Source organism: Trachinotus anak, unplaced genomic scaffold (genome assembly GCF_046630095.1).
Source record: "Trachinotus anak isolate AG129_WGS33_773 ecotype Australia unplaced genomic scaffold, CSIRO_AGI_Tana_v1 ptg000009l, whole genome shotgun sequence".
Classification (NCBI taxonomy): Eukaryota; Metazoa; Chordata; class Actinopteri; order Carangiformes; family Carangidae; genus Trachinotus; species Trachinotus anak.
This window is the reverse complement of record NW_027273860.1, coordinates 16,510,756-16,535,549: the sequence shown is the minus strand read 5'-3', so window position 1 is coordinate 16,535,549 and position 24,794 is coordinate 16,510,756. Positions and strand designations below refer to the sequence as shown.

General features: G+C 40.7%; 1 protein-coding gene across 1 annotated transcript in view; it reads right to left on the bottom strand.

Moving 5' to 3' along the window:
- Positions 1-971: 971 nt before the first annotated feature.
- The window catches only part of reck (reversion-inducing-cysteine-rich protein with kazal motifs), a 73,494-nt gene continuing 49,671 nt past the window's right edge, over positions 972-24,794 (bottom strand). The window contains exons 16-21 of the mRNA XM_071485585.1: positions 23,297-23,468; positions 19,603-19,792; positions 16,876-17,086; positions 16,693-16,766; positions 10,531-10,686; positions 972-1,271 (exon numbers count right to left, since the gene is read on the bottom strand). Of these exons, the coding sequence (XP_071341686.1) occupies positions 1,050-1,271; positions 10,531-10,686; positions 16,693-16,766; positions 16,876-17,086; positions 19,603-19,792; positions 23,297-23,468 (1,025 nt within the window). The 3' untranslated portion in view covers positions 972-1,049. The remainder of the gene's footprint in view (positions 1,272-10,530; positions 10,687-16,692; positions 16,767-16,875; positions 17,087-19,602; positions 19,793-23,296; positions 23,469-24,794) is intronic.

Below are 24,794 nucleotides of genomic sequence, written 5' to 3'. Positions count from 1 at the left end.
TTTCCAAGATCTTTTTCGATCCTCCATCACCATTTCAGCTCTGATGTGCATCAGAACAGAAACTGGGCTCCATTAATATCTAAACTTTCTGTTTGGCTTTTGATCTGGTCAGATTTCGGGCACTCTGGTTGGTCAGTCGTTACAACTGACTTTGGAGGCTGGATTAGTTTCATCTGAGCTGGCTCAGTCCATGAGCATGGCACTAACACTGCTGAGGTTAGAGGTTCAAACACTAGGTCCATATACACCTCACATGTATATACACGATGCACTGTGGTGCAGACTGTGCATTCTCATTTATCAGAGGCTTGGAAGGTGTCACTTGATGATCAGACTCCATCTGATACACCATCAGAGAGGAGTCTAGGTTTAGTAACACCAACCGCTCTGTGTGTGTGATAGTGTGTGTGGCCAAGGGGATTTCGGGGTAATTTGTCAGACAGATGTGCTGCCAGACAGGGATGTTATGTCCTTGTCTGTCTCCGAAATCCAACTGGACACACACAAACACACACTCGCACACACGCACACGCACACACACACACACACACACACGCACGCACACAACACGATAAGCCTCAGAACAAGGCAGTGAGCCATGAAATTTAAGTCCCCACTTAACAGCTTTCGGAGGAGTTTGCAGCTGAGACTAATGGATAAACACTGCTGGTATGAAGCGAAATGCTTCTTAAAGGTCAAACACACAAACACACACATGTTCACACACTCACACACACTAAAGCGCACTTCCACTGGGGGGAAACCCAGCAAGTAACTCATCCACTCAATAATACTGTTCTTCTGTTGATACATTAGCTTTCCATGATAATAGCTTTTCCACCGCCTTGATTGTTTGACACGCAGGTGAGTTAATTGGAATGATTGTCGAAAGACGCCGCCGCCGCTGCCTCTTCCTGCTGTGCGACTGCCCAAACACACTCACCTCATGACACCCCTGTCATCCTAGGAAAGGGGAGTGGGGTGTGGGGGGTGGTTACTTTGGAACAGTTGGTAAGGGGGAGGCTGAGGGAGGGGTGGGTAATAGGCACTTAGAGCTGGAAGAGGCCAGGGGCTGCAGCGATGAGGAGGCCAAGGAGTAAGCCCAAGCCGGGGGTCAGGGGTGAAGTTGGAGCGCTGCCAGGGGAGTGGATGGAGGAGGTCTTGATCTCGGAGGCGAGGAAAGCGGAAAGGGGGACTTGGGAGACCAGGGTGGGGCTGGCATAGTTGATGAGGGAATCGATCTTCTCGGCCTCCTTACTGCAGGCTTCGATCTGGAAGATACAAGAACAGCACTTTTGATTTCCACACTCTGTGTCAGCCACTCTTGCTTCCTCATTGATCCACTGATTTTTAAAGGCAATTTGGTTTTAGTATACTTTTTAGAATACAGCCTGGATATCAGCACATCAATGTCATCTACCTCTCGTGATGCATATCAATGTATTTGGTTACATGTTAATCAGTGTAGCATCGTGAGACCCAAGTTCACCTCACACTGCTACAGAGATCTAAGGCGGTGGTTCCCAAACTTCTCCAACTCATGGCCCACTTGAAAGTCTCAAAAATGTTGGCAGCCCACAGACAACCTTGAAGCAATACAGATGCCAAATAATAAGTTCTCAGAGCAGTTTTTATTTTACTGATAACAATCAAACATTCAGGATTCAATTGAAAGCAGGGGAAGCTCAATTTTTCTTTGACGGTGCAGAGATCACCTAAATCTGTCTCTTGACTCTCTTTCCTTTTAATTCTTCCTGTTGCTAACCAGCTATCAATTTTGATACTCCAGCTTTGGCCATGAACGTTATCTTTTTTCAAACATCATTGATATTTTTTAAAGATTATTTCCCATTAAAACATTTAAAAATATTATTTACATTTATATTTTCTATTCTTTATAATCACGTTTTCACCAAAATTTTACTGTTTCGCAAATGATTTGTCAGCCCACTTGCAATACCTTCGCAGACCACTGGGAGCCACTAAGCCACTGAAACTCTGTGCTTCATGATTCTGTTTGGTGGATGTGCTTTTGCATAAAAGTTTTTTTTAAGGACTTATTTAAGGACTAAACTACACATGCCAAGAACAGTGCACTTGATACCTTCAAACCCTATAGGGATGTAGAAACTTTGTTTTGGCTCTTGCGGTGTAATCTTAGGCCTGAAGGTATTACAGTTATTAAAGCTAGATACCAGACAGACAATTAAGTCCATCATTAATAACTCAAGGGTGCAGTTTTCTCTGTGTAAACAATGTTACAAAATAAATGAAGGATGTGAGGATAATTTTAAGGGATCATAAGAACGATAATAACTGTGTCACGCAGATCTCATTTCAGTAGCTTCAAAACTTTTTTAACCACAATTCAGGACAAAAATAAAATCAATCAAATCTTAAAAAATGTTTTTTTCTTTATCTTTATCTCAGACTGTCCCAAAAAAGGAGGCATGGATACAGCTGAGCGACTGTGTGTATATTACCTTCAGGCCTAATATTAGCTATGCTACACGCTGCCTTCATCAGCCTGGGGATGAATATTACATTTACATCACAAACAAGTGGGAGAAGCTGTTACCTAGTAACAGCTAAAGCTAAAAGCCTGCCAGAAGTTTACCATAACCGCAGAGATTTGTTTCAAGTTTATCCTTGTCTTTTTTTACTAGAGCTGCTCTGCTGTCTAAATCCAATGTCATTTTATCATTTGTGAAAAATTCATTCTTCCTCTACAAATTTTTCATCCACTGCTTCTCTTTGGTAGTTCTTGGAGTCCAGGGTTACTTTTGGCCGTATTGTAACAGCTAATATAGTTTCAATCAAGCATAAATATCACTCTTCAAAAGGCTTTGCATTCTGTTTTGTTGGAAATCTATTTTCAATCAAATTAAACACAACTCGATACATGGTTGTCTTCACGAAGTTACAGTCCCTCTCTTGCTCAGCTACAGATCTAAGTTTTTTTAGAAGCCATTCAGACTTGGTGCCATGAATTCTTAAGTATAAAAGTGTAAATGATTGATTATAAATCTGTCAGGTTTGGTCCATTATTGGCCTTTAGAGAGTGAAGCAGGAGAAGAACTGCAGGTAGAAAGTGAAGGCAAATAAGCCCTGATGACAAGACAAGAGTGCTGGAGTGTTTGAAGAGATGTTTTCATCCCTAACTGATCATCTAAAATTCAGCCTATTGAAACAGACCGAGGACTCAGAGTACTTGAATATGTTTTCCATTCAGACAGCATGCACACAGTGAGGAGCTAACCTGTGGAGGCACAAATAAATCTGAGGCCTTCGCAACACTGAAATGAGAGGAAGTTCAAGTTGCACAAGTCTCCTCAAATATGTTATGTTTATTTCCCCAAACCTACATTACTGTGCTCATGAAGGTTATGTAGCTGAACAAGAAAAAAAGATAAAAAAAAAAACACACGGTGAAAAACATCAACCTTTTATTTTTCTATCACCTTGTTGTCATTGCTAAAAAGTGATGCATGTTCTGTTTTCTTTTTTTATTTGAATCTGTCTATTTGATCTGGACAAGGTAAAACTCAAAGGTCGACTACGTGAAGTGATTGAATGCGATCAGATCAGCCACAATGTTGATAAATTTATACATGGTCATGCTTGCATCATGATCTGATCTCATCCAGGTTTAAATGTGCACGTACAATGTGACCTTATTCTTAAGAAAACAGTGGTAGTATTAGCTTGAGTCTTGAGCTAAGTCTAGAAATGAATGACTTATAAATCCAATAAAAACAAGAATTTTGAAAAAAAAGAAAAAAGAAAGACTCCTGTTCATGACGTTACCCTCCTTTACCTGGGATGCACGTTATTCAGATACTGTATCCAGATCCAGATCACAATAAATGTAAATTAGGCCTAAAGTCGAACTGAAATCAAAAAGTCTTTAGAGAGACATCACAAATGCTCCTTTAGCCTCTGAGCCTGAGTGACTATTGGGCCGGAGGCATTATGTTTTTAGGCTGTCTGTCCGTACATCAGTAACTTCCTGGGAATTTTATTACATGATGGCACAAACGTTCACTTGGACTCAAGGATGAACTTATTGGATTTTGGTGGTCAAAGGTCAAGGCCACTGCGACCTCACAAAACATGTATTTGGCCTCGTGAACGCAGCAACTGCAAAACTGCAACCGGGCCGGGTGGCGGAGGCATACAACCGAGAGGCAGTAATTCTAGTTAAGCTATTCATTTTGCTGTTGAGCATTACTGAAAAGGTTGTGCAAGGTTAAACCTTTTTTTTTTTTTTTTTTTTTCCGAAGGTCGATGATTTCAAATGCTCTATACAGCTATAGCATACGTGTTTATACCTCTTTTCAATACAGCTTTTTTCATTTAAAGTCCTGTTCACATGAGGTCACACTGTTTTTTATTCATTGGGACAGAAAGACCTTGAGCTAAAAAAAAAAAAAAAAAAAAGACAGGCACACTAACAAAAACTGAAATATCTGTGGCATCACACCTGTACTTTCCTCCCACTGCTGTACAGAGCTGATTTCTCCACAAATGACAGAACAATGCAACTTTACTTTGCGATACCTTCCCCCTGCGAGGACGCTGTGGGGAAGATGCCCTCTGCTTTCATCTCTGTTGTTTATGTTTTGATGGAAGTGAACAGTTTCTTACTTAGAAAAGTGGGAATGCATTTCTTAAAAGCATCCAGTCAAGCTGATGCGATGCAGGTGTTCAAGAGCTCTGAACAAGTGTGTATTTACTTTATTTCAGATGTTGTGGAAGCAGAACTTTGAAACTGGCTTGTGTAAGTACAGTCCAGAGGTCAACTGTTTGAATATACTGAAATGAAGGCTCTTGTAAGTGACACATTTTGATGGTGATATTGAATAGATTTTTTTTTTTTTTTTGGAGATTTTTTTCTTTTGATAGTGAGAGTATATTTTCATTTTTATTTTTATTTATTCATATTTTTATGATTCTGATGATACCAGTCTCACTTTCTTCTTCTTGTCTTTTTCCATCTCTCCATGTCTTCATGTATTTGTTATATTCCCCTTTGTAGGCTCAAGGTCTTCCTTTACACCGCATCAGTCCATCAGCTGCTTTCGTACCAAGCATTTTCAATGCTTTTGGGCATGAACTGATTCTGGTGTAAGATTTTTTTTTTGTCTTGTCCCAATATCATTGGCAAGCAGTATGAGCGGTCTGGATGCCTTGTGTTGTTGGGGCAGATTTACTCTGTGAAGGAGGGCTGTGGGATATGCCTATCACATATTTTAACTTTATTAAGACAACCGGACTGCATCAGGAATGAGAGTGGACAGGAAGAGAAAAACAGAGGGAATATGGGGAAAAGGAAAATGGGAGTGGAGAGACGGGGAAAAACAACAACAACAACACAACAACAGAGAAACAACCACAGTAACAATAACAATTGCAAGTGTGTAGCGATTTGTCATTGGATGTGGTGGGTAATTGATGTGGGGGCTGCAGAAACACCATCCCCCAGACCAAAGGCACAGGTGGCCAGAAACCAGGCCACCGAGACTCCCAGCCACCCCCAGAGCCCAAGGACCCGCGGCAGCATGCCCCCCCGGCAGCCACGTGCCCAACCCAAGGGGGAGCCTGCAAGGGAGTACAGAGGGAACAGCCCCCAGCGCAAGGAGGCCCACAGAGGGACAGTGGACAGGAAGCCCCAGAGCCAGCCCGTGACCACCAACCCCAGCACAAGCCGGACCCAGAACCAAATGGCCCCGGCAACTGAAGGCCCGCCCACACCCCCAGTGGAGAGCCCGCCACGCACCGGCGGCCCGGTATTCCAGTCCCAGTGACCCTGCAGGACAAATGGGGGAAGGACGGCAGACGGAGTCCCCACCCCCCCGCTGGGAAGCCAAGCCTGGGGGGATAGAGAACAGCAGGGCCACAGCCCCCACCCAGCCCGCCACCCACAAGAGGAGGCCGCCCACCCCCACCAGGGCCACCCGCGACATCCCTGCAATGGATCTTCTTCCCCCACATGGCAGGCTCCTCGCACAGTCCACACGGCACCAGGGACAGATAGACAGGGGGGCCCATCAAGCCACCCTCTCCCCACCCTGCGTCTGGTGTGGGTGCAAAGTGTGTATGTGTGGGTGCGCGTATGAGTGCGTGAGTGAGTTGGGTGTGTGGGTGACTATAGCACCTTAAAATTGGGGAAGCGGTCAGGGCATGGGCACCCCACCGCTAGCAGGCGGTTGGGTCCTCCCTGCCCTTCCCTACCCCCAAAGCCCTAGTTTCATATGGCTTGTGGGTCGTGTGGATGACTAAGGTGTATTAAAATTGAGGGAGCAGAGGGTGCATGGGTACTCCATAACTGGTAGACGGCAGAGTCTCACCTGCCCCATCCCACCCCCCAAGGCCCTAGTGTCATGTGATATCTAATGTGCAATTAAAATTGCGGAGCAGCACAACAACAGTAGCAGGGCCGGTGGGCAGTCCTGCCCACCAACCTGCCTCGTCCCCGCACCACCCCTCAGAGGCCCTACTGTCATGTGGAATGTGGTACAGTGGAGCAACAAGGGCAGGCGAGGCATGCACCCCCCGACTGGGGCCAGATCCCTGACTGGCCCCAATACATTCTCCATCCCTGCGCCGCCCAGCCAGCGGGGAGCCGAACTGGGGTGCCCAGAGATGCCTTCAGGCGGCCCAAGTGGTAGGGCCACCACCCCTGCAGGCGCAAGCTGGAGGGGCACAGACCCGTCGCGCATGGCGAGACCCCAGTCTGGTGCCCAGGATGGGACATCCAGACCCGCCGACGAACAGGGAGCAGGTCCGGCCAAGCAGGTCGACCCGCACACCCCACCCCCCCAGCATCCCCCCAGGCGGAGAGGCAGGCCCCCCCCCCACACCCCCAGACCCCCTGGTGTAAGATTAAATTAGTTTGTTACCAACCGCAGCGATTAAACACCAGCCTGAAGACATCTCAAGTGCTGCTGTATGTCAGTGTGTCAGTGTAACCCACTTACTGGGTGACACAAATAAACCTCTTCCCACTAGAATAACCTAACACGATCCACTTTCATGATCTGAGAGCAATGGGCCGAGAGATGAGATCACTTCTCTGAAGCCAAAGGTTCAGCTGAAAATAAAGAGCTTTAATAATTACCACCTTACAGTTGTACGTCTCCGCCATTGAGACAAGTTGCAGGAAATATGGTCACGATCTCCCCTTCCTGAGTTACAGCACTGAATGATACCCAGAAGTGTTTTTGCAGAACATTATGATGTCTGCAATCATCATTTATGTTATTTGACATTTGTGTTAAATTGTGTCCTAATTAGCGTATGAATTTGTGAGTTATGGCCAAAAACATGCTTTGAGAGGTCACAGTGACAGTTGACCTCTGACCTTTGACCAGCAATTTCTAATCAGTTCATCCTTGAGCCCAAATGAATATTTGCACCATATTTGAAGAAATTCTGTCTCTGCATTACTGAGATATTGTGTTCATGAGAATGGGACTGACAACCTGAAAACAAAGTGGCATTAGCTAGAATTGACTTAAAAATGAGGGAGTCCTTTTTAAAACCAATTAAGAGAATGTTAAGAAAAAAGAGTGACTTCTGTTCAAGACATTGCCCTCCCTGATCTGGTAAGCACGTTATTCAGACACTGTCGAGACAGATCATCATGTTGAGCTCACAAACAAATGAATGCTCGTGGCAAATTTGAAGTAATTCCTGCCCTGGCTGTCAGCGGCACGGAGGCATAAAAACGGAAGCTTCTGTCATCCATCCATCCATTATCTATACCGCTTATCTGAACCGAGACGCAGGAAGCTTCTGCCAGTTCAAGTATAATCTCAGCAGTGTACAGAGTCAAGCAATCACACACACACACGATAGATAGATAGATAGATAGATAGATAGATAGATAGACAGATTGATAGATTTTGAAAAAAAGCAATGGACAGACAACGTGTTAAAAAAGGGTTGATAAACTACAAAACATCATGAATAATGAGGTTGTTAAGAAGACAGTTTAAACATCAAACCTGTCTATACAAATGCTTTTTCCTCTCACAGCGCAGAACCACAACTTTTGTGTATTTTCCATTCAAAGTGCAACCTGGTGGCCAAACTTGCAGACTTTACACAGCACTTCAAGATCTAATTACTGCACATTCCAATAAAATATTATTGTATATATATTATTAGTACACAGCAATGACCAGAGCCAGTCACATTGCCTCTAGCCTTGGCTTCAACCTCATCTCTCATTCAGCATTTGATTCATCTGTTTTCATGAAAAACTGAAGCCTGTTCTTGGCTTTTCATTTTTTTATATTCCAGCACAAACTGTCATCCACTACAGCGGTTAGTATCAGCAATGGAAACTTTTCAGATTTTAACAATGATAAATGATTACTTTCACAGCACAGAGAAAAACTGCAGCTTTCAAGTCTGGATTTTTATTTACTGGATAAATATGTACTCATGTCACTGTATCTTGCCCATAAAACTCACCAGTGCTCTCTTTTAAAGTCATTTTCCCCATTATAACAACCATTTACAGAAAAACAGTGCTTGATACCATGATTCAATAAAAAAATAAAAATAAATAAAAAAAAGAAAAAGAAAAAAATCCTGGACAAGAAAATTGGTCGTGATTGCTGCCAGACTGATTTGACAGTAATTACACTGACTGATGCTTTGGTGCATTAATGATGCTTTTGGTGTATTGATGAGGAAAACTGACTTTTACTGCTGACATCATTTGATTTCTCTCATACTGTGAACTAATTACTCATCAGATGGAGCCAGTCAGTTTTATACGATAAAAACTATCATACGTTGTTAAGAATTTCTATATGATATTAGTTCGTATTCGTTATAGTTAGTTATGGTTTGATTTTTTTAATGTATCTTCTGCATTTGTCAATATAATAAACAATCTTGACAATAAAATAATGCAAATTGAAAGTGAAAAAGGTGAAGTGAGACACTAAAGGAGACAGAAGCATCCTCCCCCTCACTTTACCACTTTAATCACAGTTAGCATGAATATTTATATCCAGAAGGAGCAGAGTGGGTAATTAGCAGAGCTAAACATGGCTCTGTTTGGGAATTGCTCACACTTGTGTGTTTCTAATGTTTGTGTGTATGTGTGAAAAGAAATGGAAAGAATGCAAGAGTGCTTACTGCCAGCAAAACAAAATCAAATTCTTTAATCAATTAATATTTATGACAGTGACCCAGTTATCAGGTCATCTCACAGTGGAGTTTGCAGAGATATTAAGAAACCAAAGGTCGTGGCTCACGCTGCACACACATTTGAATGTTGCATATACAGTATGTGAATAAAACGGTGGTGACAGTGGATCCCAGCTGTGAACAGCATCTTGACTGAGCCATGGACACCTCTTTGATATGAGTCAAAAATAGTTTCCACAGCTTGTAAAAATGATTTCTCATGTGCTGTAATACCAGGCTGAGAAAATCTAGGAAATTCTCATTTGTTTTTTTTCTACTGAAGAAAGTGAAAGCTACAGTGTGATGTGACCTTATGTAAAGGGTAAAGCTTACCCAACACAAGCAACACAGCTTCAGCTGTGAGCCTTTGGCGGTGGTTAGCAGAATGCTAAAACATTAGCTACATTCGACAAAGCCACTCATCACCTGCTTTCATAATAAATCTACGTACACAACTAACCTCTACAACGCATAGATAGCAGCCTGTTACCTGTCCAGGAGAAGGACAGCAAGTTCTATCCGTGTCTGAAACACACGTCCACCTGAAGGGACGTGGAGATGCATCTGCAAAGCCAATAGGAATGCTCTCTCTCTCTCTCTCTCTCTCTCTCTCTCTCCCTAAAAAGACCAGTGATTGTCCAAGGTCATGCTAGCGTTTGAAAGCAGAGCCAAGTGGAGGTGCAGGCGTCCTGTTTGCTCTCACACCACTTGAATTACAATATGCTGAAAAGTTCTCATGGAATTTTTGCCCATTGATGCTAAAGAAATTACTGCCTACCCCAGCTTTAAAGTTAAACTACTTATCTTTAAAAAAAAAAAAAAAGCTCAGTAATTGTCTTTAACAGCTGGACATTGTAGTTTTTAGCAGGTATTACTCAAACAAGAGGAAAAACTGCATTTTTTGCAGACTATTTTCAGCAACTGATTATTACACATTTAGTGCTCTGCTGAGTATTCCAGGCAGCAGGATGGTGTGTGTGGGACTGAGTCATAATAAACTAGTGTGTGTGTTTTCTTGGTAATGAAGGAAGGTTTCACCCAGTGCAACAGTTTGGCTCTTTGGTGTGTTTTGTAATTGATTTTGTAAAACAATGGTGCTCTATGGCACACAGGAAGATATTAGGATTTGAAATCTCTTCAGTGTATTTTATTTTTAATCTAACACACACACACACAAACACACACACGAAGAGAGGAGTAGTCAAAATTGCCTCATCCTCCAAGGTCTAGAACTCAAGTGGTCCTCACAATACACCAGTTCTATGTATATCTAATACTGCTTGTGTATGTGTGTGTGTGTGTGTGTGTGTGTGTGTGCGTTACCTGCAGTGGTGTCGGCTTCTGGTCCACCGGGGCGATGAGGACCACCAGCTCATGGTCGATGCTCAGGTAGCCAAAGACATCACACTGCGGCACAGAGACGTGAAGCCGCAGGATCCGCAGCACGTCGTGGACCGTCACCGGCTGGTTCTTATTCAGCTGGACACAGGGGTTAAAGGTCAAACACAGGGATCAGATGATGTTAAATCTGTGTTGCTGTGTTTCTGTCTAATTCAGTTTGTCAAGGATTACAGCACGTTGGCTGCATTTCATCTGGGATAAAACCGAATAATGTGCTTCCTGAATGTTGAACAGAGCTTCAGGAAACGTGTCCACCAGGAAACAGAAATAACAGAAATTTCCTGGTCTGACCTAAACACAAAACAATGATGAAAATAATTCATTTTATTTTAGCATAAGGCTGTGACATAATAAATTGTGAAAATATCGAAGGGGTCTAAACACTTTCTGAATGCACTGTATTTCTGCTGATTTTAATTTGTAATTTCTAGCGAATACAAACAACTTTCTGTTTTTAATCTTTTCATTAATCTTTCATGTGACACATGAAATAATTAACAGCAGTAAAGCACATGGAGCTGGACTGAGAACGACTGAGAGGACCATCCATATAAGAATGAAAAAGTAAGAGTGGCTTAAATATTAAACTGGAACATTTATCTCCTCAGACTCCTCAGGTTTTTAAAGATCACTTTGTTATTTGGAGGCTGGAATATCAATGAGCAGCAAATGCGACCAAAATCTCCACAGCGATGATATGAGACGTAGCCTGGGCCTGAGTCTCTGACTGGTAATAAGACTAAATGGTGTGGAATGCAAATTAAAATAGAGACGTAAGTAATTGCAGTGACATACGGATGGCTAAAAGAACTAATATAGCAGAGATGCAGGATGGGGCAACTTTTAATAATGACACATGGAAATGGTATCATTGCAAGAAACATAATAACACAGCAATGAGCAAAATTAAAGATATATGTATGAGACTTGAATATGCATGTGACAGCAGCACAGTCTCTGCTCTCATTACTGTGCTGCTCTACTCATTTGCTTCCATCTTTGCAGCAGAAAATGTCTTTCTTTTATTTGAATGGGTGCCAACAGTTTAGGTGGAATCAAACATTGTTGTGTGTTGTATGTAAGTATTATTATTTGAATACATGAATATAGTCAAAGTGCCCATTGCTGCTTCTTTAAAAAAAAAAAACTCCCAGCTCTTCTTTTGTTTACTTATTTCAAACACACTGAGTCATTTCCTATATTTTTGTTAACGTCAAGACAATGAATACAATAGACAGGGCTATAGCTACAACTGAGGACACTGAGGTCATGTCCTCAGTGTTTCTGTTGGGAATTTGAGGGTTTTAGGAAACTTGGGGGAGTTTCCCTTTGACATCAGTAAATATTTTAACCCTAACCCATGTATTCTATTTTGTCCTCCTTTAAATTGGTTCTCCTTGATCAGTGAAGACCTTGTATCTCAAAATTTGATGATCTTAAAAAAGGTAAATTAAGGTAAAGTTAAAGATGAAGTGTTTATCCACTGGTTACTGAGTAAAAAACGAAATGTAAGAAAAAAAAAAGATTGAAAAGAATAAAAAAAAGCCTGTTTTTGGTATCTAGTCAATTGTTTCCAATTCCTGTTGGAGGAGGCAACTCTGAGTCATATGCTATCTTTTTCTAAAACATCCTGGCTACGGCCTTGGCAGCTTATGATCAACTAGCTACATACTGAATTACTATTTTTAGCCAAAGAGAGAAGCAATATTAATATATACTTTAAAACTAGCTTAATTACAGATTAGTTACTAAATAATTATGGTGCAATTTAACTTAGTTTCAATACAAAGCATTAAACTTATGTTTATAGCTAGCCTATTGCTAATTTTCAACTCTTGTCCCTAGTTGGACTTTTACATGTAAAGTGTAATTAAATTAGTCTGATTTCATAATAATAAAACCACAAAACACTACAGATGTTAAAGTAGAGTAAAACAATTGAAATGCATTGATTGTCTGTTGAGTAGCTGACTGAACCAACTTACAAAACTAACACTGATCCATTTACAGTGAAGAGTTAAAGAGGTAACGTGGAGCATCGGGCCTGAAGATTGATTGATATGTTTGATAATGATAAAGATGTTCAATTACATTTCTCAAAAATAACATATCTAAAATTATAAAACATTTTGCCAGTAACATTTGATGAAATTAGTTAATAAAGTTGTTTAGGTTAGCATAATCAGATTGCACTCTGTATGAAAGCTACTTACTCTGAAATATGTTTGTCCATGTATGAAAAAGAAAATCCCTTTTTTTATAACCTACCTCTACCTCTGCCTTCCTATTTACATAGCTGATTGCTCTCGATTGAAGAGATATTAGTTAAATTTAGACATAGCTCATAGTTACTAAGAACCTTGGATGGTTTTATGTTCAAACTTGGTAATGGATTTATTAATTATGGGGTGCGACCCAATCCTGGCACCTATGTCGCCCACAATGCAACCTGACATCCGACAGTTCGGTTGTGTTATGCTAGTAGTAGTGGTAATGTAGTCTGGAGCCTCTATCCTCAGGCAGAGATGAGGAACCTCACTTCTTTTTAACTCTTCACCCCCAGATTGTTTTCATTTCCTGGCTTTAAAATCAGTGGGGTTCCCCTTTATGAGCAAATGGCCCCAATCTCCATCTATAGAGACTTCTTTTATGAATGAATAAAGATTCGTGAATGAACTGGCATTATAAAAGCAGCCTGTTGCTGAGCACACAGCGTAGACTGTGCTCTCAGCAGGCTCGGCTTTGGTCTTTCATATTCTCGTGTATTTTAGCAGCTGCAGATTAAATCAGCTCTGCTTGTGTTTGGTATTAAAAGGCTTAATGCTGACTCTTACTATGATGCGCCTGTGCTGGGGATTACAGCCAAGTTGACTAAAAGCCAAAGGGTTTTTTTTGTTGTATAATTAAGCTGATCAGAATGAGCTGCCAGTGGGAATTATTAGCTGCTAACATGTCAAGAGGCTGGGCCCACATTCAAGGGGTAGGCTCGGGTGGGCACTGTGGTTAAAGGTGGAAGGAAGTGACCACTTTTGATTAGTATATTGTGAATGTTAAGTCAATAATGTTTGTCTTGAGATAAGGAACTGGAACATAATATAGGCATACATTGAATTTTTGTGCAGCATTATTTGTAGCTTGTTATTATTTGGGCTTGTATGTCTATGTCTTTTTTATTATTTTTATTTCAACAGTAACAGCAGAGCTCAGCTTGTGATTCATAGTTATATTACCTGTATTGTTCTTGTCATAATATGAGCAGCTGTTGTGTTGTAGATAACTGCTAATTGTGTAAAGCTTTACTGTTTTTACATTTTTTTATTTCTTTAGATACAATAAAGGTGAAGAAATGATTAGGTGGTTAAGATGTATGGAAGCATAATGCATTCACTTGAGAAAAAAAAAAATCCTGCTCTGTTTTTGAGTTAATAGAAATAATAATCTTATAAATTCCAAAAAACAGATCTTTTTTTTCCTAAAGTGAAAGCATTATGCTTCCATAAAGATGTAACAAAGATTTGATTATATTAAAAAAAATCCTGTATTTGACAACACTCAGAAAACATTTTAAACTGACAATTAAAATTCAACTAAAAAAACATTTTTGTTTTTGACAAAGAAGTAAAAGTGTTCAAGTTCCTTGTTAAGTAAAATTCATTGGCGCTCAGCTGAAAGCTCACCTCTCTTGCATGTCCAGTCATGACTAAAACAAAAAGGAGACAGAGCTTTTGCAGTTGCTGCTCCAAAATTATGGAACCAGTTGCCATTAGATATCAGATGTGCATTTCAATCTGTTGTCATGTCTGTAATTCTGTATTTTTTTTCCTTGTTATTTCTTGCCTTTGTTTATATTTCTGTATATATTATATTCAGTAGGTTTTCCCTTTTTTATATTTGTATTTTAGCTTATTCATTCTCATGCCCTTGGTTCAGCATTTGGATGTAATTAAATGTGCTCGAAAAACTTGACTAAAATCATGTAAGTATCATTGGAAAATTATACAAATGTAAAAGTGCTGGTTTAGCAGTAAAATGCATATGTATGACATCATTAGATTGTTACTACTAATGCATCAATTTGTAAACTGCATTTTCCTGTTGTTTAGTCCAATGGTTCCCAACCTAAGGGTTTGGCCCCTCCAAAGAGTCACCCAATAAATCTGAGGAGTCATGAGATGATCAAAGGAAAGTTCTGCTCCACAGATTTGTGTTCTCTTAATTTTGGACTTTCTTTAAATTTTTGCTTTTTTTGGAGACATATTAAAGTTATGGTTCTCAGATTTATTAAGGGGACGGTTGTCATTTTAATGACTGTTACATTTTAACATTTAAATTCAGTCATTTAGTTACTTATAGTATTTATTCACTACATGAAGTGAACAGAATATGTTGTTTTATCTATTTTATTTTTATTAATTTGTTGCTCCCTTGTATCGACCCAGGTATGTTGATCTGCTGCCTCTGACATATGACTTGGATTGGGTAAAATGCAAAGGAATTGTCCTTCTTGAGATTAATGAAATTGTCTGAAGCTGAATCTGAATCTAAAGGGGCTATGATGTGACTGCTTTGTTGTGAGGGGTCACAAGCCAAAAAAGCCCTGAAACACTGATTTCATCTTTAACAATGCCTTGTATTCTATTAACTTATCATATGTTTTTTTGCATCTGTGGTTAACTAGTAACTGTGGCTGTCAGTGTAGTAATATAGTGGAGTAAAAAAAAAAATCACTGAAATGTAGAGTAGAAGTTTAAGTTAACAAAAAAAAATACTCAAAGATCAAGTACTTTGAAACTTTACTTAAATACAGTACTTCAATGAATGTACTAAGTTAGTTTCCACAACTGGACTAAAATATTACATATTTAAGGTTATGTCAATTTCAAAGTAACGGCTGCTCTCATTTATATGATACAGAGTGGTGGCTAAACTGCCAGCTGGTGATAAAATGGGAAATGAAGAAAGCTTTTATTTGTAGTGTGACATCATCTTGGCTGTTAGTATTTTGGCAACTCTGCTTAATACTTCATAGTTTGCACTTACACTGATCAACATCACCATTATTATCGGTCATTTGGCTGCAAGCTACTTAAAAAAAAAGTTTTTATTGGTAACATTGGTTTCCTTAATTTTTTTGGTCCCCATCATCAATATGGTGTGAGAATTTCTGCCAGACTTGACCAGGACATCCATAGTCCAGAGTCTGGATCAAGGTGCAGCATTTACTCCCTTACAGGAGACTTGTTTCCGGTGTTAACTGGCTATGTGTTTATGTTTTTAAGAAGTAAAAGACAAAAAAAACCTGAAAGAATAGTAGTTTACTTCAGTAAAGTGTTCTGCTCAGTAACTGTACTGTTATAATATAACATATATATTCTTTTGAGCAGGATATTTGAGCTGTCTGCTTGTGGCCACTGTAGAGAACTCTTTGGATTTACAGCTCTCCCAAGTGGCCATGACCTGTAATTACATCTAATACCACTTACAGTATCCAGATACAGAACACTGTTTAATCTCATTCTTGGTTTAACTAAAATCTTAAAGCCAAACTCCTTGAAGTCAAACTTTTAAAACAATATTCTCTAATGATAATCTTGGTTTTAGTTCTCAACATGAAATACACTACAGTACTGAAACTATACTTTAGAATTACACATAACTACTCTTTAGCTTCTATACACTTAAAACTAGAGTTGTTCCGATATCGATACTAGTATCTGAAATGCCTCTGATACTGTCTAAAATACTGCATTGGGTATCAGCGAGTACAGGAGTGCAACGTCCTGTGTAGGCTACTGTTCTAGAGCGGCGAAGAAGAATTGATTTCCAGTAAATAGCGTTACGTTAGCTGTTAGCAAAACATGTTCCACTGGAAAGTCCCACTACTTAAAAGGTGTCATGTACAGTATGTAAGGCTTCAATTTTGGGGGGAGAATCAATATTAGGAAGGAAAGAATAGACACAAAACATCTCCACTTAAAACCTTCCAACAACATTGAGAGAGCACAGTTCTTTTGATATTCCCTCATGTCGTGAGATGAGTGGTTCATGACTAAATCACAGTTAGATGCTGACATTAATCCCTACCTTAGAGAAAGTGTTCATCTGCTCTTTGTTCCAGAGGACCTGCAGCATGCTGGCACAGATTGGACAGCACGCTCCTAGAAAGAGGTCAGAGGTCAGGGGTCATCACAATACCACCTTCAGAATCTATTGCCCTCTGAGGACAATTCATCCAGTATACCTACAACCTTTCTATATTCCACTCACCGGGTGGTGTGACAGGGTGGCAGCCTGGTGTGGACAGAGGCGGACAAGGAATCAAGCTGCATGCAGACTCAGGGGCCACGTCAGACACGGCCCCCACAGCATGGCAGGGGCCCTCGTAGTCCACAGGCACTCGGTCAGAGAAGGCATCACACACTGTGTTGTAGGTCTCCCCGTTATGGCCGCAAACTTGCTGTGGCTTCCTGCAGGCATCCTGAGAACAGAGCACAAGCAAATGTATAACACACACATTACATTTATATTAAAGTTAATATACTACATGTTTTTTGCTTCATGTTACACGGCTGTTAGTTCATTGTGATCTCTTTAGGCAGTTTGGTGATTTTATTGTCTCTATGGGCTTTTGTGCAAACTGCAATTGAACCATCTTCTGTGGAGCATGAATGTGATTCGTACATTTCTGTCCAAGACCTGAGATTTTTAGTGGAACATAACATTTTAACGTACAAAAAAAAGTTCTTATGGTGGCACCAGAGGAAGGTGCAGACGGCTATAAAAAACACTAGCATTTATCCTCTGGGAATCATGAGTATCAGTTTTAAAGGGGCATCGCAGTGATTTTACAGGTCAACGATAAATGAGATGTACCACAGTCTGTCAAAACAGTCGATTGAAACTTACAAACTTTTTTGTTCTAAGCTTACAATCAGCTTCTCAACTGGAACAGGCTGAGGTGTCATCATATGACCTGAGTGTGGAAAATTAGTCGTTGATCAGTGATAGTAAATTGTGACTCTTGTACGATACCATTGGCTGAAGAAGACCATGAGATGTGACTGAAAGCGCAGAAAAAGCTAGTAAGTGGTAAGGCCATTTTGTCACACACCCTGATTCTGAGGCCAAAAAGGGGCTTGCAGACGGTTGTATCTGAAGTCAGAGAAAATAACTCCTGTGGTGTCATAGTGACATCATCAGTGTCATCTCGGCTCCGTGACAAACTGTTGGCGTGGAGTTTGAAAGATGTGAGCATCTACGACAGACCTGGGCATTTTACGGCCCGCGGGCCACATCCGGCCCCTTGACCCTTCCTGTCTGACTCGTGTGCGGCCACTCACAAACACGCCATGCACGCTGTGCTGCTTTTATTTTGAAAGTGTGACTTTTATTTATGTATGCACGCATGTGCAGGTGAATGCTTACCGACAGACCCTCAAAATGTCAGCTCATGCAAAAAAAAAGAAAGACTGATACCGAATGCTGCATTTTCTAACAAGGCATGGGCTGCAAAATATTTATTTACAGAAGTCAAAGGTAGAGCTGTGTGCTTAGTTTGTGGTGCACAGGTCACTGTGTTCAAGGACTACAATTTAAATCGGCACTACGCGACCAAACATGCAGAAAAATACAAGAACTTGTCTGATTAAGAGCAGGTCAAGGAGTCGGATGCTCTGCTAGCTAAACTGCAAAACCAACAAGGATTTTTTATGAAACTTCACGCATCCAGGGATGCAGCTGCCAAGGCAAGTTTGCTGCTTGAATTTTACTCTTCCCTCAAAGAGGAGAACTTTCACCACATCGGGAGGCATGCTCAGAAGATTCTAGTCCTCTTTGAATCCACCTATATATGTGAACAGACTTTCTCAGGGCTGAAGTTCAACAAATCCAAACACAGATCCTCTATCACTGATGTGCACCTCTCAGCTGTCCTTCGCATATCCACCTCAGACCTTCAGCCAGATTTCAGTGAACTTATTAAAGCCCAAAACAGACTTGATTTTTCTCACTGAATGAGAAAAATGAACTGAAAGACATCTAAAGCATTTATTACTTTTTGTATTAAGTTAATTAATTGCTTACATTTGCAAAACAACTATTCAGCATTTCTGAGTTATGTGTTAAAAATAAAATGAAATACTGATGTAATTATTGTTTTCCTGTTTATGACTTGTATTTTTTACTTACTCCACAATGATATATCTTTAATGTAATAGAATATCCTTAGTCTTTTGATTACCAATAGCATAATCAAAATCATATAATTAACTGCTCTTAACAGTTGGAGAAAATTAATATTGAACATAGTTAAGTTCAGCTTATTGTTGGTTCGGCCCTCTAACACAGCTCAGGTTTCTCATGTGGCCCTTTGGAAAAAATAATTGCCCACCCCTGATGTACGAGGTACAGAGGATTTAAGGAAAGACACTATTGAGTTGCTTTATGGGAAAGGTAGGAGCCAGTGCTTTTGGAGTTTAACCCATACTAGGAACAGAAGTCTGAATATCTCACCCTCTGCACTTTATCAAGAAATAACTAAATAGGGTTAAAATGTAGCTTTTTTCAGTCAAATAAATGTTTTGGTGGCTACAATCCAGTGTGTGAATGCTAAACTGTAATTGTAAAGATTGCTTGCTTGCTTTGCAGCAACCAGACCAAAAGCCCCACTGAGAGAAGAACCACCATCATTCCTCTGCACATACAAATCAAACCTATTGATGTGATTTAAAACTTTCCTTTTAGTGGCACCATCAGGCGAATACTTGTGCTGTCCTGCTTGCGACTGCTCTGGGCTCTACTTCTGTGTTGACTCTGAAGATGACAGCTAACTGTGAGGATTATTACATTTTGATGGAGGACTGCACTCTACTGAGTGCTTTTAGGCTTTAACAACAGTCAGGGCCGCACACAGTTTTGCTCCCAGGTGCCCCACAGTTGCCTAAAAACAACAACAACAAAGTAAATTAATTAAGGATTTGTGCTTCTCTAACCTACCTGGCAGTGGCCTATGTAAGCCAGAGTTTTCCCAGCCTGCTGCAGATGACAGAGACTGGGGTGGACCAGGCCGTCGGTATCACAGGCTGGCTCCACGCTGTTCTTGTCACATGCTGCCGGCCGGCCAACACACTCGTACTGTGGGCAGTCCGACGAGTCACTCAGACACACGCGATACTTTGGAAAGCACCTAGAAATACACACACATTATGGCTTTATTTATTCATCTACACCACTCTCTTCCCATATGTGAGATACCAGCTGAGAGGTTCAGACCACATGTGGTGTGTAGTGTATCAGCTGGATGCATATTTAATGCACACACATCACAACCGTCAACACAGACACACAGTGAAGGAGGTAAGCATCACACATCTAGCAGTATATTCTGGTAAAGAAGCTGAAATAAAACAGCAAAGCAACAGAAGCAAACACATAAAGAAACCCTGCTCTGTCACCATAGCAACCACCAAGTCTCCAAGGCTGGGCACCAATCAGGTGTTTGGCAAATCTGAGTTGGCTTGCTGACTTTTACTGCATTGTTTACTCTCAGAAGAAAGAAAAATAGTTTGGAGCGTGTGTGCTTGTGTGTGTGTGTGTGTGTGTGTATATCACTGAATACCTCCACTCATTAGTGTGTGTGTGTGTTCAGTCTTTGAACAAAGAGCCAAGAGAGTTTATGGAAGTTTGAGCTGTAGGATAACAGACGTCATCTTGGGGTGTGAGTGACAGTGGTTAATCTGCATGTGTGAATGTGTGTGTGTGTGTGTGTGTGTGTGTGTGTGTGTTTGTGTGTATGTGTGTGTGAGTGTGTATAAGAGGTTAATAAATGTCATCACACCACATCTCTATGTGGGAAATTAATAAAAAATAGAGGATAAACATGCTAAAACACAGCTTTAACATTACACCATGGCCACTGAAAATTCTGGATTCTGATTGGTGGAAAGGTCTGGATTCACTTTTAGTAACAGGACAGCTTAACCAGACAGCTATGACATAGGTGTATTTTTGTTGATCTAAATGAATATGCCAACATTAAACTGCAAGTAAGGACAGCACCAGCTGAGCATCAGGTAAACAGCCTGGAGCTAGGGTTATTTGTGTAACCAACTAAATAACAGTAGCCGTAGCGAAGCTAGCAGCGAGCAGAGTCTGAGGGAAAGCTGCAGGGGAAAGGAGGTAAGATGAAAGAGGAAATAAAATGTGACCAAAACAGCCCAGAAAATAAAGAGATGCAGAGAAGTCCTAGGTAAATGGTGAGGGTCTGTGTCTATGACTCCTGGCTGAGTCCCGTTTGACCCAGCATAGTTAAAGCGAGATCAAAATTTATTATATGAGTCAATTAACGGCTGATCTTGATTAGTTTGATGAAATATGGCATTTTGTTGGCAAGTGGCCATGGTGTAAGTGGGATAATACCCTCCAACTTGGCGCGTCCAATGATTGTAGTGGATTCAGCTACAACAAACCTACCTCCACTATGGGTCTGGTGGTTCATAGGCAGGGCAAGTTTATTTATCTAGCACCATCCAGACATATGGCAATTCAAAGGACTTCACAGATGCATTTAAGAAGACATTAACACTGCATTTAAAAGGCAATTAAACCTGAAACAAAAGCAAAAGCAAGTAAGTTAAAGTTAAGTTAAAAGCTGCTTCACCTTGCTTGATTCTATAACACTGCCCCAGATGACCTGAGGGTCAGACTGTCAACAACAGTGAATAAAGTGTGTGCATTTTTGTTATTTTTATTAAAAAAGTTCTTTTTAGTTCCAGTTAGGGGCAGAGACATCCTCTGAATGTCTTGTGGGATTTGAAGCACGGGGTCAGGTGAGAGGGGAGGGATACAGGCTGCCTGCTGATGCGTGCTGTCCTTCACACTTATCTACACATTCTTGTTTGTGTACGGCATCCCAAGAGCATGACGTAGGTTGGCACCGAGGATTCTGGATCCAGTGATGTTTGGAAGAAACCCATCTGTTTTTTAGCGACCTTTCCAGTTCCAAAAGATACTGAAATTGTCAATAAGCTTTATCCCATGGGTGAGGCATTTAATGGTCAGCCATGTTTTCCAGCCAACTCTGCTAAAAGATTTGATTCATTTCCCCAGAGCTGTAATTGGACTTGAGATGAATACATGTCGCCCAGTTTTTCCAGTAGCAGGGAAACGTTTTTTTCTCAAGATCTCAGAGTTCTAGTGTCTGGCTTATCCGGTGTGGAGTTAGCAGTGTTTCTTCTGGCCCTCGGCCCAGCAGTGGTTTTGAGGCTACTTCTGAGACACTCCCCTCTGGCAGGAGGCGGTGGTCCATCAGGATGAAAACCTCTCGCCACAGGAAGAGCTTCTTGCCGACTGCAGTTGGCCTCATTAGCAAGACTAGAGACCCCCACTGTCACTGACCCCTTCCTTGTATAGTGAAAACCTTCTTGGCAATAAACAGATTCTGATTCTGCTTCTACGTTCTATAATTGCCAGTCTTTTGATTACTGTCAAAGAAACTCTGCACTTCCTGCAGATGTTCCGCATTAAAGGTGTCCTGAACACTAAGAGCTGTGCTTTAATGAGTGGATCTCCATTTTGTTTGTGCATTGTGCACAAGGACACAAATGCAGGCATACACTAGCAATGTGACACAAACATGCACCAAACATCTATTCACTCCACTAAGACACTTAGCAGAGCAGCAACAAAGGCAGTGAAGAGGAAGACTGCAAGAAAACAGGGAGACAAGACTCTGATTTCCAAATCTTTTAGTAAGATATTGGACTAAACATGTTTGTGAAGGAGACACTCAAGATGTTTTGATGATAGGCACCAAATATAAATATAACTGTGATTGTTGTGAGGAAAACTCCACAGGGTACCTTTAATAGACAGCCAGGAGTGTAAGAGGATTACGCCCTTGGAGCTGCTGGAAGGCTTTAATATGAAACTTGTGCAGGAGTATTGAGTTTCATTGATGGTAGATTAACACCAAAGGAGAAATGACTGGATTAAATAATAATAGTGTTTCTGATAGAGAGGAGAGGCTGAGAGCAGCAGAGTGGTGAATATGACATGACTCTCATGTACTGATGGAAATAATGCTGCAGAAATGTACATTATACTGAATTCACCAAGACAATGAGTAAACTTGAACTGAGTGAATTTGAATTAATTTAAAAGGATCGACAGCAAAATATAACAGGAGCAGATCAGAAACAGGGAGACGTCTTGTGTCCAAAAATGATATATATTTATAAGAAGGTAAAAATAGTTCAAATAGTACATTTTAGTTTTTTTTTATCTTGAGTTTGAGTTTGAGTTTGAGTTTACTGTATCTTTCTTTTTTCTGATCCTTATTTTTCACACCAGTCTGTGGCACAGCCTTCCGAGGATGCCACATCACATTTCACTCCACTTATTGTTTTTGAATCAACCTTTGTGGTTCTTGAATCTTTCAACACAGGCAAAATTAGGAATAAAGGCCTGTCTTTAATAAAAGCCTGATTCAAATCAAGGCCTGTCTGCAGATGAGGTAAAGACAGAGCTAAAAGAAGCATTAAAATGCCACTGGTATGTGAATATCACCAACAATACTAAAGCTGAAAATATATAAGTCTTTGATGTTTCCTTAAATGTGTATTCCTGTCAAGGTGAGGGGAGGGGAGAGGAGAGAAGCACAAAGGGAGTGGAAATGTGCAGCTGAACCCACCTCTGGTTTCTCTGGCAGGGCTTGTTTGCGCAGGGGTTACTATGGTGGCACTGGCCAAAGACGAACTGATGGTCCTTGAATCCCATACAGCGAGCCACGCAGGCACTGGGATAGGTCCTCCCGTTAGAGGCGCACACCGGGATGAAGCGGTCTGGACAACTACAGGGGAGACCTGAGGGAGAGCAGGGGGAGACGGGGAGAGAGACGACAATTATTATGAAGGAGGAACACAATGGACAGGATGACTGACCGATGAAGCTCTGGCCATTGGTTCTATTGGTTATGATGACACTGTAGAGGGTTTGTTGAAAACCTGTTTGATCATCTGATCGCTTGTGTTTCAAATTCACACTTTAGTGCAATAATCAGCACTTGTGGTGTAGCAGAGCTTCTAGACTTCTGTCTGACATTTCCAGTTCCTTTGGTCATTTAAATAGACCTGTTTGAATCAGCATCTTACTTTGATCAATGGTGACTGCTCCTCAAATGATATTCGTTGACAACCTTTCCAACACGACGAAAATTAGACTAAAAAATGTAACTGCTGAAAACAATAAGTATGACAAAATGTATTATATATTTCATCAATTAACAAGAGCTAGACAATAATGTGAAAGACAGATGAATGGACAAATTACATGTAATTACTGTTTTAATTCAATGGCTCATTAATTGACCTGCATGACCTATTACACTGACTCATAAAACAGTTTCCTCTACTGCATAAAATGTCTCTTGTTCAGAAGTCGATTCAGGAGTTTGAGCTGCTGCACAAAGCATCTTGCATTCAGTAAATGCATGATGACATTTGTAAAGAGGTTAACTGTCGTAACATTATCAAGTGCTGCGGATTTAACATTACTATCAGTCAGATCCTAACTCTAACCCTCACTGTCATTCAGCTATCTCATTTTTTTGGAAAGAATGACTAAAGTCCAAGATTAATGTTGGCAGTCTACCATCTAAATCTTCCTCTGGATGGTTGTTCAATGAATATTGTTACATAATCTAACATTTTAGCTTCTCCTCTCAAGCTAAACCCAAACGGTACCTCAGTGACTCCAGGTGGCTTCACTTATGCTAGGTGAGCAGGAACCACAGTGCGAGAGAGTTTAAACAGAGTTAGAGGGAAATGATAACTGGATTTAGTCTATCGTGTTACTGCAGAGATGGATGCTGTGAGTGTGAACAAGAAAACAGTGCCTTTACTACTAACTTTGCAATAGACATCTGTATCCATGTTACCTGTACACAACAAAGGTGGCAACAACTGTAGCCGGGAATTACTTCGAAGAAAAACTTAGAACTTCGAAGAAAAAATGCATAATGAAAACGAGACAAAAATGTCTTCAGCTCCTGTTGACTAAGAGGAACTCAAAAGACTAAAATGTGACTAAAACTAATCCACATTCTAGTCAAAAGACTAAGATTAATATTAAACTAAAATTTACACTAGAACAAAGTTTAAGGGAAAAAATCCAACGCCTGCTCAGCCAAC